Here is a 17,112-nt window from a genome sequence, read left to right on the forward strand (position 1 = left end):
TTTTCAAATAACCAATAAGGAGAGTCCAAAACTCTACTTTGCAAATCCCATGCAGGTGTTAAATACATTAAGCTGGCTAGTAACATTAATCATATCAAAATTCCTTTGCATGCAATCGATTAAATTTGTGTGGTGGTTGATCAAACTGGCCCCTTTAGACTGACTCAAGATTCACAATGTAAATAAATTCCTGATTCATTTGTTTATCATTTGAATCATCACCCATATCACATACAATAACAACAGCATCTTAATTTCTCAACCAGAGAGGCAGAAGTTTTACAGTACTTTGGTGGTGCCAGAGTCTCCTCCAGGAACTCTTCAATTTTGTTGATATCAGTCTTGACCTCACCGTTAAAGGTTAGGAACGGTGGGTGAGTCCCAGGTGCCAAATTGTGAAGATCAGCTGGTTTTCTGCAAAGCAGGAAGGACAACATAGTCCATTAGATAATATGCATTTGAGCACAATAAATGTATTTCAAAGATTCAAAAGGTTTTTGTTGTACATGCAAGCATATGTTAAAGTAAGACAAGATCCAGCATAAAATATGACAAACAGTTCTTTTTATCGCAAATTCCCAATGTCATATGTTACATTTCTGACCATAGCACATCCAAGTCACATTGGAAATGGGTATGTTATTAATGATGTCATAGAACATGTCATGAGTGATGTAATATGTGAGGTAAGTATCAGTGCATGGCGAGGGCGTGATTTATTGTTACTTTAGGGCTTGATATATAGGTACTTGAGATAACTGTATCATGTGAATTTCTGCGGTGTATTCGTTTAAAACAGTATGTTCTAACTAACATTTTGTACCGAACTATAGCGTCACTTTAACCTGTTTTTTTCTGTGAATGTCTATGTGTTTTTTTAATGTAATGTGAGATGTCCATCGCCGTGCATTGTGTGGGTTTGGGTGTTCATAACCTCTGGACGTGCATGGCGTGGTGTTAGGCTCAGGCCCTGGTTTCGGCCCGGTCCTCAGCCCAGTGCCCCACAGCATCACAGGGCTGACAATGTCTTGTAACAATACGAAGGGTGTCATTTTAAGTAAGAAAGACATACTGGCTTTGTCAAAGGGACAGAACACCAAAATATAGAAAGCAGTACTACAGCACATATAAAGCAGACTTAATGGTTTATCAAATGTCAACAACACCTATAATCAAATGTATAATCAAATGTATATTTTATAAATTCCACATTGCAATTTTTAACACATGATTGTCACAAAATATTTTTGATTAAAAAAAAATTAAACATTTCTTGAAGTGTTTTTTAACATTTTTCAGGCCACAACTGGCAATCATAGAACCATCCACAAGGTGTCCCTGCACTCCAGCTGAACAGCATATAGCTCCAGTTCTGAGAGCTCTGTGAATTATGGATTCAATAACCCAGGAGTGTTACTGTGCTTTTTAATGCTGCTGTAGGGCTGCTGTGCTCCTTTCAGCCTCCCATAACATTGGTGGTGCCCCTTCCCCTTCACCGCCAGCATCAAAATCCTTTATTTTAGTATGAAGCCTTTGAAGGGCATTATGAGGAGCTCCTCAGCAGAAGCAGTGACTGTGAAATGGGCGTCTCCTCTGCTCATTTTTTGTATTTGGGGGCGGGGGGGGGGACATGCGGCAGTCTCCCTGAGCATTCTGAAGACCCAAAGACTCCATCCCCTGGGGCCAATCAGAATGTTTTCTTTTTGATAGGGAGGAGATGTGCAGCCCCTCCCACAAGCCATTTAAGGGTGAGAGAGCGCAATTTGAAAAAAAAAATATGTATGGACCATATTCACAAGCATATCGCATAAACATAGAATCTATAACGTGAAGTTAACACTTGTAGCGTAAAATTAGCCGATGTAATCAAAGTAATAGGAAATGTATTTATTCTATAAAGTGTATTAGAATTAGGAAGCCCGTATACATAGTGGGCTAATATAGAAATGTATAGAAATGCTTAAGAACAGTAGAAATGTGCAAAACTGAATAGACGTGTGTAATCATGAAATGGAGAAAACGGAGAAACGTAAAGTGACGAAAAGTGCAGAGAATGTATAGCACGATGTAAGCACGAGAATATAAATGTTGCGTTATACGTAGAATGTATTCACTTATAAGCAAACGATTTGCTAAATTCGATTATATATATAAATGTGTGTTAAAGGTTATACTGTGTAGAAAGCTTTTTGTAGGAATGTTAGAAGGGTTTGGTCATGTGTGATTTTAACCTAACTGACCAAGAGTTCGCAGGAGTGTAGTCCGCTGTATGTAATTTAGTGGGCTCACAGGAGTCGTGAATAGCCTTAATTTGAATGTGCGAGACAAGAGTCAAAGGTCTTGCTAGATTTAAGGTGACAATGTCGGACGAAGTTTATGGCCTAAACGTGATAAGAGACGCTTGGAATTTGAGTCTTGTTTAGAAACGACCGTTCACAGGACCAACTAAGGTTACGAATACAGTCGTAAAGAGTAGAGTTCTGCTGAGGTGATAGACTTTTGCTCCGAAAGTGTCAAGTGAAATGTCAAATGAAGTCACCAGCAAGAAGACGAAGATGGCGTCTAAGGAAAAGGGTCAACTTAACGGACGACGCGAAGAGATGAAGCCATGGAAAGAGCAAAGAATGACATCATGGGGAAAATACGTGGTGGGCGTCGAAGGGGCGTTCCACCCATACTGTGATTGTGTATTTAGGGACAGTACCCCGGTGAGAAGATAGCGAAGAGCTCAGAGCGCAGATGACTTGAGCACAGATGGCCTGATAGCAAGTTAGGAGCGAGCGTTGAGAGAGATCAGAGCGCAAGAGAGCAGTAGGCCGAGGACCCTTAGAGAGCGGATGGGTAGGCAGAGAGGGTACTGCTTCTTAAACTTAAGTTACCATTAGGGGTTAAGAGAGTTTGAACTTCTTTGGAAGTCAAACTGCTGACACCTTTTTTAGGTAAGGAACTTGCGAAGTAGGAATGTCACCTAGTACAGAGTAGGGACAGAATTAACTTGTTTATTCTTTTTATAGACGACGCAACGGGACCACATTGGGTTGATGCTTTAATCTGCAGATTTGGAATTGACTTTAATTGTATTCTTTTGTATACTTGTTGAACCTTATCCTGAGGGGATTGTATATGCAACTTTTCTTGATTTTATATAAAACTTTTAAAACTTCATCAGTTGTCAGTGGTCCTTCAGAGTTGCGTCAGTTTATGGGGTTAATTTAACCTATGCGGGGTTTGTCTTTTACTCAATGACAGAAAATAACCGATCCAAATTGATGAATGAGATTAGTGTCTAAGTGATCAAAAAGGGTATCAAAATCTCATTCCCCGCAGTTGGTAGCAGAGAAAGATGGTTTTCTTCTTGAGGAAGACAACCTAGGTCAGGTCTAGATTACCCCAAGGTCCCTAGTCATCGACGACCAGAAGAAGAATCCCTGCCGAAGAAGGTGCTGACGGTGCGTCGAGAGAAAAGCAGCAGAGTCGGTCGAGAGTGAGTATAAGGGTCATGCGTTGTAAGATTGCGGTATTTTATGTCGTACCTGTGTTGTAATGTCAAGCGGAGTTGAATGCCTGTAGTGTGATTGAGGGAAGGTTGTGAGCGCGCGCAACCGGATAAAAATCTTAAGTTCAAGGAGAGCTTAAGTGGTTCGGGTGTATCGAACACCCAGAGTAATTGTTCACCATTGAAAGGGGGTCATGAGGTACCATTGATCGCCCGAAGGACCGATGATAGGGGGAGCGTAAGAGTGAGTGTATGAGTAACGGACGCTGGTCGGACGTTTACTGTGTGTAAGTAACCTATCAGTTAAGGCGAGCGTCTGACCGTGAGAGGAAAGACGTCTCGTCAGTTGAGGTGACAATTACAGTTAGACTGTGGCCGTACAGTCAGAGAAAAGTGATCGCTTGGACGGAAGTAGTCATTTTTCGGCGTATGAATGAAAACGCATGCAAGATCGTGAGACGAGTTGAGAAAGGAGGGGAACTGCTGCAGAGGGGACGAGTGACGTCAGCGTAGAGCCGCGCTGAGATTGGTCGGTCAGTGTAGAGTCGCGCTGGGATAGGCTGATTAGCGAGAGCTGCGTAGGGATTGGTGGTTTGTCATCGGGACGTAAACAAGGAAGAGAAAAAGGAAAATCGTAGATTCTTGAAAATGAAGTGTTTTAAACGTTTAAGGGCGATCTTTAAGAGAGATAGAGGAAACTTGTATGCAGGAGAAGAAGCTCCACCAGAAGGCACACCAGCTTACCATATGGCAGTAAATGTAGGCTTACACTCAATACTATGGATCTCTGAGTGGAATAAGCTAACGGAAGGGAATAAGGAACTGACGTTTCCGAGATACGGGACGTTTAAGCTAGAAGTACTTAACCAACTGAAAGCAGTAATGCTTGCAACAAGACCTCTACCGAGGCCAACACAGTTCGAAGCACTTAGTGCATGGTTTAGAGCAGCACACGAAAAGAGCTTAAAGAGACGCCAAGAAAGAGTGAGACGATCGGTAAAAGCAGTGCAGGATGCTAAATGGGACGATGAAGCTAAAAAGTGGAGGGTGCAAAAGATAGAAGCAGACAAACTGTTCACAATGCTAGAAGCTACGGGAGAAAAGAAACCTCTAGAAGAAGATGAGGATAGCGAGCCAGATGAGGATTTGATAGAGAGACTATTAACAGATAGACCACCTCCGTACAACACAGAAACCGAAAGTCCCGTACTACAACAAGGGGACGGAGCTAGATGGGGGGAATATAAATCGCTCCCAGTAACAGAGTGGGATGCCAAGAAAGGTGAGGAAGTACCTCAATCTAGTCCCGAACAGAGAGTAGTGGGAAGATTCGTGGTCCATAAGGTGCCAGAAACACAGCATGCAAGGTCGTATCAAATGCCCGACGCTTTACAAGTTCCTGTTACCATAGGCCCTATAGTGACAATCTACAACCCAGAGGGGGTCCAGCAGGAGGAACAGGCACGATGGGACAGAGAGAGGGCAGAGATAGAGGGAAGGAATAATACTATCAATTCCCAGAGGCAGTTGCTAGGACCAATGAGTCGGAGTACCCCACTGGATTCCGCAACGGGTCCCTGGATAGAACAGGGGGGGCCAAAGAGGACAGATGGATCTGAGGGGACCGAAACCGAAATCCTATAAGGAATTAAGGGAATATTTGAGAGAATGGGATGCTGCCGAAGAGACTCAGAATAAAAGATTAGAAACAGGAGCAGAATGGAGTGATCAGGATAACAGGATCCTCTCTCACTGCGGAGCTGGCGAAAGCAGCCCTGAGTGGGAGGGAGGGAGTCAAGGAAGCCGAGGAGATACTTGCCATACTGCCAGTGGCAATAGGCAAATGTGCGACGATAGGAGTGCAGGGTGTGGGGGAGTGCCTCGCGTCATCCTTAGTGAGGGAGAGCGAAGAACGCAAAAATACCGAAATAGTTTCAAGTGCACTCACCATGCCCCGGACAAAAATGTGCGACATTGGAATCACGGGAACATGGAGAGTCGCGAAGCGTCTCGCCATGCATCCGGTGATCACGGACGAAGTCAGGGGAATATAGGGAGTCGCGAAACGTCTCGCCACGCATCCGGTGATCACGAACGAGATCGCGGGAACATGGAGGACCGTGGAGGACCCTTCATTTTATTGAGCGACACCAGACAGCAAGGGATTTGCAGTGATACAGAACAGCACGGAGGATCCTATATTGTATCTAGAGAGACCGAGCCGAAAAGACAGAATGTAGTAATGGGGAATAGATCAATGTTCCACCATACCCCAAGGGAAGATGGAAAAGCTTGGGATTTAGAGAGGTGGGAACAAAGAGATGGAAGAAGAACTCCTCATAACTCACCTGTGCTTAGACGGAGGGCGCATAGTGGAGATGAGAGGGGTGTGAGTGAACAACCTAGGACTGACGTACTGAGTGCTGAAATAAAAGCAAGACGGCTTGATGTAACGAGTTTAAAATCAGACTTGGATGAGATAATTGACGGCACAGTGGCAATAGAAAGGTTAGAGCTGTACGAACCGGATGAAATACTGTTTTTATCTAAGGATGTTACTCGGAAAGCAAGGGCAGCTCATGAAAAATTATCTGAATTGGCAGACAGGTATATGATAGACATGTCACGGACTAAAGCTTTACAGGCCAACCATAGGCTAAATTGCACGGATCAGGATCTAGATGAGCGTAGGACGATTGGGCTAAGAGTACACATAAGGGAACTAATCATGTGTATCAGAATATGGAGGGATCTGGATAGATGGGAGGAAAGATGGTCCAAGAGAGGGTCCGTCAGAAGGAGTACACTTGCGAAGTCCCAGGATGGAGATCTAATGCGAATGGAAGCTTTGCCTTTGCGAGAAATCGCGAACGGAAACTACGTGCATGTACCCTGGAGTAGGGGGGATTTAGCGGCATTCACTAATTCTTTCCCCAAGTTAAGAGAAAACCCCGTGGAGTGGTACAAGCAGGTAGAGAGGTTTGTGAAGATCTCTAAGGTACTGTGGATCGATTTGAACACCCTGTTTGATATCGTAGTACCCGGAGATTTGTGGACGGCATGCAAGCTTAGTGTCGAATGGCCCGCTTGTGAGCCTCCGAGAGATGCCAGGACGAATGGTCCATCAGATAGAGTCATGGAAAAGTACGAGAGAGTAATAGCATGGTTAAAGGAGAAAGTGCCAGTGCAGGACATAGACTGGGTTAAGATAGATCGAACAACTCAGGAACCTAAAGAGACAGTTCACGAGTTTTATGAGAGATTGCTGAAAGCATTCAAACAGTATAGCGGGTTGGATGTCATGGATCCTAAAGATATAGGACAATTTGTGTCGAAGTTTGTTCTAGGATTGAGACCAGACATAAGTCTGATGATTCAACAGCATTTGATTTGTTGGCAGAACAAACCTTTAGATGAGATTCTGAGGTATGCCAGGTACTGTAGCGACGAAATAGACTCAAAAGCAAAGAAACTTAAGGAAAAGCTGATGTTGGTGCAGATGCAATCAGCTGGAAAGGGTGGACAACGGCAACAGGGAACAGGAACACCAGTAAAGAAACAGAATAATCAAAGCAGAGATGAGGAAGAAAGACCGAGACCGAGAATAGATATCGCGACACTGAAAAAGACAACGAGGTGCCCTCAGTGTAACGAGGTGGGACATTGGAGACGCGAGTGTCCCTATAATGTCGAGACGGGGGAATTAGAACAGGAGGAGGATGAGGTTCAACCCAGCATGGTAAAGGGAACAGCAGTCCCGAAGGGAAAGTTTATCAAAGGGGGGACTCAGACTCCTCGAGCACCGTTCCCTCAACTGCCTCGCATTACAAATGGAGGGAAAACCTATAGACAAATGCCATTGTTCGTAGGAGGAGAAGAATGCTACTACGTTGATCCTCTTACAGGGCAACGAGTGAATAGGGAAGAAGACTGTACTCTAGGAGCGGCCCTGGAAGTAGATCAGAGAGGACCATACGTAGAGGCTGAAGTAGCTGGATGTCCTACGACCTTTTTGGTGGATACGGGGGCCACTCGATCCACGTTGAGATCAGCGGTAGTCCAGGGTCTGCCAATGTCGGGAGAGACGATTCAGGTGGTAGGAGTCGCAAACAGGAGGATGACGAATCCTCTGACAGAACCAGTGTCAGTGAAGATAGGGAATTACAGTGATGAACATCAGTTTGTAATCTGTGATTCTAGCCCTGTGTGTCTGTTAGGAAGAGATCTGTTGTGTAAACTGAATTGCACAATACATTGCACACCTGAAGGGGTAGAAGTGCAGACCAACGATGAGGATGCAGATTTTAAGGTTGTAAACTCGCAGGAATGCGTGGAACTATATCCTACCCTAACGGTGGAGGAGCTTCCACAGGACTTGAAGGAGACAGTGTCAGCTGAGGTGTGGGATTTTACTGGAGAAGAAATAGGACTGATCAAAGGGGTAGAGCAAGTAAAGATCATGGTAAGACCCAATGCCGAGTATCCAAGAATACCACAATATAAGTTGACACCGGAGACGATTGCAGGAATAAAGCCTGTGATCGAATCCATGATTAAACAGGGAATACTGAAAGAGATCGTGGGAAGTCCATGTAACTCAATCAATCAATCAATCAATCAGTGACACTTATAAAGCGCGCTACATACCCGTGGGGTCTCAAGGCGCTGGGGGGGGGGGAGCCGCTACTGCTCGAACAGCCAGGTCTTCAGCTTCTTCCTGAAGGAGAGGTGGTCTTGGGTCAGGCGCAGGTCGGTCGGGAGGGAGTTCCAGGTCTTGGCGGCCAGGTGGGAGAAGGACCTTCCTCCTGTAGTCGCTCTTCGGATGCGGGGGACGGCGGCGAGGGCGTGGTTGGCTGATCGGAGGTGGCGTTTGGGAGCGTAGAAGTTGACTCGGCTGTTGAGGTAGCTCGGGCCTTGGTCGTGTAGGGCTTTGTGTGCGTGGGTGAGGAGGCGGAAGGTGATTCTTTTGTTGACGGGGAGCCAGTGAAGGTCTCGCAGATGTCCGGAGATGTGGCTGGTTCGTGGGATGTCGAGGATGAGTCTGGCTGAGGCGTTCTGGATCCGCTGGAGTCTCTTCTGGAGCTTGGCGGTGGTCCCGGCGTAGAGGGCGTTGCCGTAGTCCAGTCGGCTGGTGACGAGGGCCTGGGTGACGGTCTTCCTGGTCTCGGTGGGGATCCACCAGAAGATCTTCCGTAGCATGCGTAGGATGTTGAAGCATGCCGAGGAGACGTTGTTGACTTGCCTGGTCATGGAGAGGGAGGAGTCCAGGATGAAGCCCAGGTTGCGTGCATGGTCTGTCGGTTTGGGTGCGGTGCCCAGGGCGGGAGGCCACCAGGAGTCGTCCCAGGCGGAGGGAGAGGAGCCCAGGATGAGGACCTCCGTCTTGTCCGAGTTCAGTTTCAGGCGGCTGGTCGTCATCCACTCGGCTACCTCTTTCATCCCTTCGTGCAGGTTGGCTCTGGCGGCGGCGGGGTCGTTGGTCAGGGAGAGGATCAGCTGGGTGTCGTCGGCGTAGGAGATTATGCTGAGGTTGTGTTTGCGTACGATGGCCGCGAGGGGGCTCATGTAGACGTTGAAGAGGGTGGGGCTCAGAGATGATCCTTGGGGGACGCCGCAGATGACTTCGGTGGCCTCTGACTTGTACGGTGGTAGGCGGACTCTCTGTGTTCTCCCGTCGAGGAAGGAGGTGATCCACTCCAGCGCCTTGTCCTGGATTCCGACGTTGCTGAGGCGCCGTACTAGGGTGCGGTGGCAGACCGTGTCGAATGCCGCGGAGAGGTCTAGGAGGATGAGGGCCGCTGTTTCTCCATTGTCCATCAGGGCTCGGATGTCGTCGGTGGCGGCGATGAGGGCGGTCTCGGTGCTGTGGTTGGCTCGGAAGCCGGACTGTGAGGGGTCGAGGGATCCGTTCGTCTCGAGGAAAGCGGCCATCTGCTTGTTGACGGTCTTCTCGATGACTTTGGCTGGAAACGGGAGGAGCGAGATGGGGCGGTAATTCTTGAGGTCGGTGGGGTCCGCTGTTGGTTTCTTGAGTAGGGCGCTGAGTTCGGCGTGTTTCCAGCTCTCGGGGAAGATGGTGGTGTCGAGGGATGTGTTGATGATGTCTCGCAGGTGGGGTGCGATGACAGCGTCGGCTTTGTTGAAGACGTGGTGAGGGCAGGGGTCGGTCGGTGATCCGGAGTGGATGGAGTTCATCGTGCGGATGGTGTCTTCGGTGCTGATCGGGGTCCAGGCGCGGAGGGTGGTGGTGGGGGGTGGTTGTTCGGTCATGGTGTGCGTTGGTTGGTTGTTGAAGCTGTTGTGTATGTCCGCGATCTTGTTGTGGAAGTATGAAGCCAGGGAGTTGCAGAGGTCTTGCGATGGGGTGATGTCGTTGTTTCCTGCGCTGGGGTTGGAAAGCTCTTTGACGATGTTGAAGAGTTCCTTGCAGTTGTGTGCGTTGTTGTCCAACCGGTCCTTGAATGCTGTTTTCTTGGCGGCGCGGATCAGCTGGTGGTGTTTCCGGGTGGCAAGTTTGAAGGAGGTCCTGTTGTCCGGTGTCGGTTCCCTTCTCCAGACTTTCTCGAGGGCTCGGCAGTTCTTCTTGGAGCTCTTGAGTTCGTCGGTGAACCATGGGGCTTTCTTGCTGCCGGGTCTGCTGGTCGGGGTCCTCAGTGGGGCGAGTTCGTCCGCGCAGTTGCTGAAACTCCCCGATTATGGGTTTGCAGAAGCCTAGTGGGAAATACAGAATAGTGCAGGATCTTCGAAAGATTAATAATATCGTTGTTTCATGTTGTCCAGTGGTACCGAATCCATCAGTGATATTGTTTCAGATACCGTTCCAAGCTGAATGGTTCACCGTGATAGACTTATGCCAGGCTTTCTTTTCGATTCCTTTAGATGAGGAGAGCCAGTATTTGTTCGCTTTTAAGCTGGAAAATCGCGTTTTAACATGGTGTCGTATCCCTCAGGGGTATACAGAAAGCCCATCGATTTTTAACCAGCTGCTGAAGAAGAATCTTGAAGGTCTAGTACTGCCCAAGAACTCGGTTCTAGTCCAGTACATAGACGACCTCCTAGTGGCGTCAGAAACTGAGGAAGCTTGCAAGGTAGACACCATCACCTTGTTAAATCACTTGGCCGAGAACGGACACAAGGTGTCTCCAAGTAAATTGCAGTATTGTCTGACTGAAGTGCAATACTTGGGCCACAGGATTGAAAAGGGAAAACGGAAGGTATCTCCAGACAGAATAGAGGCGATCATGAAAATGAACGCGCCTAAAACTCAAAGAGAAGTCAGAATGTTTCTAGGCATGGTCGGTTATTGTCGGCAGTGGATAGCCAACTTTTCACTGAAGGCAAAACCTTTACTACAACTGACGCACAAAGGAGTAAGTGATCCGGTACCATGGGACAAGGATTGTTTGATGGCATTTTTGCAGCTGAGGGAGGACTTATGTCGTGCCCCGGCTTTAGGAATGCCTGATTACACAAAACCATTTTTGCTTTACTGCTGCGAAAGAGAGGGATGCGCTTTAGCAGTTTTGGCCCAGATACACGGTGATGCGCGTAGGCCAGTTGCTTATTTTTCGGCTACATTAGATCCAGTAGCCGCAGCGTTGCCCGGATGTCTCAAATCCGTAGCTGCAACGGGTGTCAGCATTGAAAGGTGTGAAAGTGTGGTAATGGGACATCAGTTAGTGGTGTACGTACCGCATTCTGTAGAATTGTTAATGACCAGGACTAAGACTCAGCATCTGACGAATAGCAGGCTCACACGCTACGAGCAAGTCATATTGGCTGCCGAGAATGTGACCCTAAAAAGATGCTCCGTCTTGAATCCTGCTACGTTGATGCCACTTCCAAATGAGATTGATGATGAAATTTGTACAGATCATGACTGCCTTGATGTGACTGAACTATGCACCAAACCGAGACCAGATATCGTAGATGAGCCATTGACTGACCCCGATGAAATATTCTTTGTTGATGGTTCATGCGTAAGAGACGATATCGGTCAGCTGAGAGCAGCTTATGCAGTTTGTACAATTACCAGAGTTGTGGAAGCCGCCTGCCTGGAAGGAGTACATTCCGCTCAGGTAGCTGAAATTATTGCTTTGACGCGTGCCTGTTTAGCAGGTAACAAAATTCGAGTCACCATATACACCGATAGCCAGTATGGTTTCGGGGTAGTTCACGACTATGGGCAGTTATGGTCTCAGAGAGGTTACATGACCTCCTCGGGTTCTCCAATTAGGAATGGAGAATTCGTGAGATTATTGTTAGAGGCATTGCAAGGTCCGTCAGCCATAGCAGTTGTCAAATGTGCCGCGCACACGAAGAACGTAGACTTTGTGTCGCAAGGCAACCGTTATGCTGATGAGGTAGCACGTTACTGTGCAGAACAAGGTTATTCTCACACTAATGTAGAAGTGGGGGGAATACAGGAAAGAACTGAATTGACAATGTTGTTAGACACTGTGGATACATGGGATGAGTTGAAATGTGTTCAGGAAAATGCACCAGATGATGAGAAAAAGGGCTGGGAGACAGCTGGATGTACAAAAGGTGAAATGAACTTTTGGATTTCTGCAGATGGGAGAGCAGTTTTACCAAACGAACTTGTTAGTCCAATGGCAAGGAAATTGCATGGATCAGCACACATAGGTAGAGATGCTATGGTGAGAGTATTCAGACAAACGTGGTTTAATCCGAAGTTTAGAGTAGCGGCAGAAGCAGTATGTCAGCGTTGTGCGATCTGTCAGCAACTAAACGTAGGAAAGAGAACACCAGTCACACTGAGTCACATTGGGAGGTCTGGGGGGCCTTTCAATAGAATGCAGCTTGATTTCATTGAAATGCCTCAATGCAATAGACTCAGATACGTGTTAGTGATTGTCTGTATATTTTCTAGATGGGTTGAAGCTTACCCGACACGTAGGTGCGATACACTCACAGTAGCAAAATTGTTGCTTAGAGAGTTGATACCGAGGTTCGGGGTGCCACCCTCTTTGGAATCGGACAGAGGAACTCATTTCAATAGAGAAATAGTGAAGATGCTATGTTCAGCTTTGAGTATTGACCAGAAGCTCCATTGCAGTTATCGACCAGAAGCTTCAGGGATTGTAGAACAAATCAACAGTACAATCAAGTCCAGACTTGCCAAAGTTTGTTCATCGACATCCCTGAATTGGCCTGATGCACTTCCATTAGTTCTTATGAGCATACGTAGCACACCAGATAGGAAAACAGGTCTGTCTCCACATGAGGTGCTAATGGGAAGAGCTATGAGACTGCCATCGGTTCCGACTGCAGCGCTATTGAACATCACAGACGATTTGATCTTGGACTACTGCAAGGGACTATCTGATGCCATTAATTCTGTGTCCCTCCAGGTCCAGGCTGCAGAGGTTCCATCAGCACAAGACTTGTGCCATGACCTGTGTCCGGGGGACTGGGTCCTGGTGAAGAAGCACGTTAGGAAGAACTGTCTAGACGTGCGCTGGAGAGGACCGTTCCAAGCCATACTAGTTACGAACACTGCAGTAAAGTGTGGAGGCTTGCCCAACTGGATACATGCCTCACACACCCGAAGAGTGCCAACACCTCTGGAAGAAACAGCTCCTCTCTCGGATGAGAATCCAGCGGAAAGCGGAGAAGCCACAGAGGGGGAAAGCCAAGCTGTAGAGGTGATCGAAGAGGCTGAGCCTGTGTCGGAGCAGGCTGCAGACGATGGTCAGGACATCAGTGAGACCGAAGTCGTCTCAGAAGAAGAGAGTACATGGGAGTTCGAATCAGATATCGAACAAGCTGTAAGCGATCAAGAGACAAGTCCAAGGACGAGGAGCAGGAGGACAAGGAGTGACGAAGCTAGTTGGCCGGAGAGAAGGAGAAGGCCAAGCTTAAAAGCAAATCAAGAGAGAACCCTTGTCCCGATTTCTGAAGAGTCGGATCAAGAAGAAGAAACTACAGATTCAGGTTCTGAGAGTCCAAGAAGATTGAGAAGGGTACGTGTGCCCTGCAGAAGGTACGCCACCCCAGAGTGGACTTATCTAGCAGATGTCTTGGGGACAGAAATCTGGGAGAGTGAAAGAAGTGAAAGTTATCGATCTCGATCCATTTGTGGCAGTGGAGATATGGATGTTGACGCCTGGACTCGAGACTGAGGGGTTACTGACTTTCACACTTCCCATACCCCCATACCTAAGTCGGAACAAAGATCTAGTGCTAAATCGATTACAGTTTCCGACTTTTTGTCATCAAATACCAGAACAAGAAGAAAAAGTCATTCGTTTTGAATTATTGGAACACGTTATTAAAGCTGCAGGTACGAGAATAATTGTAGATGCATAAAGACTTTTGTGTTTAAGTTATAAAGAAGAAGATAACCTAGCGCCGAGTGGAAAGAAGAATAAAATTAGGGATTACATTTAGAGGACGGAGAAGGGTTAGGGTTGTCTATTTCTGAAGATAAAAGACATTGTTACAAAAAGAGACTTTTGTTGATTAAAAGCGCTTCACAGACTGAGAAAGCAAATAAAGCAAACCAAAGACTTGAAAAGAAACTTTTCTTCGCAAAAGAAGGAGCTACGCTGTTTGATAACATGGAGAACGGCAACCCAAACTGAAAAGCCAAATGCATAATAGGCACACTAATAGCAGTAGTGATTTTTCTCATAATTACAGTAGTTACCACATCGTACATGGTAGGACATGCAAGTGAAAAAGAGACAACTGATGTAAAGCCTGTAACGACTTTGAAACCTGCTCTTGTTGGGAAAAAGGAGGAGAGCAATGTCATCCGTGAAAAGACGTTACTGGCAAATGAAGCTCGTAGGTTACACGTAGACGAGTCACAGGGAAATTTTAGGTCAAATGCATATGCCAAATTATTGTATGAGTATATCGATGCCATGGAGGCCAAGGAATGCTATGTATGTATGCAATTGCCGGCTTCCGTAGACGAAGGCATCAGATATCATCATCTCCCACTGACTTATGGGATTACATGTAGTTTACTGCTCAGTATATTTTATGGTAGGGAAGGATTTGAGTACTACTTTTCAAATTATGATTCGGTACTGCCTGAAGTCCCGAATTATAAGCAAATGAATAAGTGGGACTATTACAAGAAGGAAGATAGATTGACAAAGTTCTTTCTTCCTTGGGATACACTAGATACTTCATATGCACGCAGAAATAATCTGACTTGCAAAGTGTCAGAAGTAGAGAAAAAGTTCATAGGACAAGTAGATGACCGATACAGAAGGCAGAAGATTCTAAAAATGTCAGGACAATGGAAAACAGATTGGACCGAAGAAGAAAAAGCACACAAGAAGAAAGGTAGCAATGGTCCAATAGCTTTGGATAGAACGCAGAAAGGAAAGTTATGTTTAACTCGAAGCAAGACGTATTATGAGAGTGTATTCGTAGGTGAAGTAGATTGCGAACATGCTTTTAGGTTAGAGTACTATACGAAAGATTTTATGAAAGGGATGCAAGCGATTCCTAATGTATATTTTGTATGTGGAAGAAATGCCTATGTAAAACTGCCTGACAATTGGTATGGTTCGTGCTACTTGGCAATTGTCTTCCCCAAAATATATCATGCAAAGGATTTAGCGATCATAGAAGGAAAGGCTTCGACAAGAACGAAAAGGGAAGTAGGAGATGCTGAAGTAGTTGGAGACATATTTGGAGCAATGTTTCCTATGTTAGGTTTAATACTTAACGATGTTAAGATCAGGAGACTAGCTACAGTTGTAGATAGATTATCTGCAAGTACTGCACGGTCATTAATGCTAGTAGAAGGAGAGATGCAGTCGATTAGAGCAATGGTTCTTCAGAACCGACTTGCTTTAGATGTACTGCTAGCAAAAGAGGGCGGAGTCTGCAAGGCTTTGAAGGTCCAAGAATGTTGTACTTACATTCCAGACAATTCAAAACCACTTGAGAAAGTCATACAAAACATTACAGAGATACATAAAGAAATCGAAGATTTATCAAAAACAAATGTTTGGGAGAAAGTAGGTCATGGAGTAGGAAAGGTTGGGAGTTGGTTTGCCAACCTTGGTAAAAGCATTGTGTGGTATATACTGAAACCTGTATTGATAGTATTGATTTGCATAATTACATTATTAGGGTTAGTTAAACTGTACAAATGGTATAGGTCGAACCGGTTACAAAGATCCATGAGAGAGCAAGAAAGGAGATTAGCTGCTTTGCAAGATCAACAGTACAAAAGTTTAAGAGCTCTCGAAACGATAAAAAGGGGGAATCTTGTAACTAGTTCTGTGTAAGGTGTTATTCAAATTGCATTTAGTGATGACCACTAGAGGTCATCAAAGGGGGGAACTGAGAGAGCGCAATTTGGAAAAAAAAATATGTATGGACCATATTCACAAGCATATCGCATAAACATAGAATCTATAACGTGAAGTTAACACTTGTAGCGTAAAATTAGCCGATGTAATCAAAGTAATAGGAAATGTATTTATTCTATAAAGTGTATTAGAATTAGGAAGCCCGTATACATAGTGGGCTAATATAGAAATGTATAGAAATGCTTAAGAACAGTAGAAATGTGCAAAACTGAATAGACGTGTGTAATCATGAAATGGAGAAAACGGAGAAACGTAAAGTGACGAAAAGTGCAGAGAATGTATAGCACGATGTAAGCACGAGAATATAAATGTTGCGTTATACGTAGAATGTATTCACTTATAAGCAAACGATTTGCTAAATTCGATTATATATATAAATGTGTGTTAAAGGTTATACTGTGTAGAAAGCTTTTTGTAGGAATGTTAGAAGGGTTTGGTCATGTGTGATTTTAACCTAACTGACCAAGAGTTCGCAGGAGTGTAGTCCGCTGTATGTAATTTAGTGGGCTCACAGGAGTCGTGAATAGCCTTAATTTGAATGTGCGAGACAAGAGTCAAAGGTCTTGCTAGATTTAAGGTGACAATGTCGGACGAAGTTTATGGCCTAAACGTGATAAGAGACGCTTGGAATTTGAGTCTTGTTTAGAAACGACCGTTCACAGGACCAACTAAGGTTACGAATACAGTCGTAAAGAGTAGAGTTCTGCTGAGGTGATAGACTTTTGCTCCGAAAGTGTCAAGTGAAATGTCAAATGAAGTCACCAGCAAGAAGACGAAGATGGCGTCTAAGGAAAAGGGTCAACTTAACGGACGACGCGAAGAGATGAAGCCATGGAAAGAGCAAAGAATGACATCATGGGGAAAATACGTGGTGGGCGTCGAAGGGGCGTTCCACCCATACTGTGATTGTGTATTTAGGGACAGTACCCCGGTGAGAAGATAGCGAAGAGCTCAGAGCGCAGATGACTTGAGCACAGATGGCCTGATAGCAAGTTAGGAGCGAGCGTTGAGAGAGATCAGAGCGCAAGAGAGCAGTAGGCCGAGGACCCTTAGAGAGCGGATGGGTAGGCAGAGAGGGTACTGCTTCTTAAACTTAAGTTACCATTAGGGGTTAAGAGAGTTTGAACTTCTTTGGAAGTCAAACTGCTGACACCTTTTTTAGGTAAGGAACTTGCGAAGTAGGAATGTCACCTAGTACAGAGTAGGGACAGAATTAACTTGTTTATTCTTTTTATAGACGACGCAACGGGACCA

At 45.7% G+C, this 17,112-nt stretch overlaps 1 protein-coding gene across 2 annotated transcripts in view; it reads right to left on the reverse strand.

Annotated features, from left to right (window-relative positions):
* CLIC5 (CLIC family member 5) overlaps positions 1-17,112 on the reverse strand; it is a 593,433-nt gene that overhangs the window by 144,183 nt on the left and 432,138 nt on the right. For both annotated transcript variants that reach the window (XM_086926227.1, XM_086926228.1), the window contains exon 3: positions 289-414. In XM_086926227.1, the coding sequence (XP_086782353.1) occupies positions 289-414 (126 nt within the window). The remainder of the gene's footprint in view (positions 1-288; positions 415-17,112) is intronic.

The sequence above is a fragment of the Lissotriton vulgaris genome, chromosome 6 (assembly GCF_964263255.1).
Source record: "Lissotriton vulgaris chromosome 6, aLisVul1.2, whole genome shotgun sequence".
In the NCBI taxonomy this organism is placed as follows: Eukaryota; Metazoa; Chordata; class Amphibia; order Caudata; family Salamandridae; genus Lissotriton; species Lissotriton vulgaris.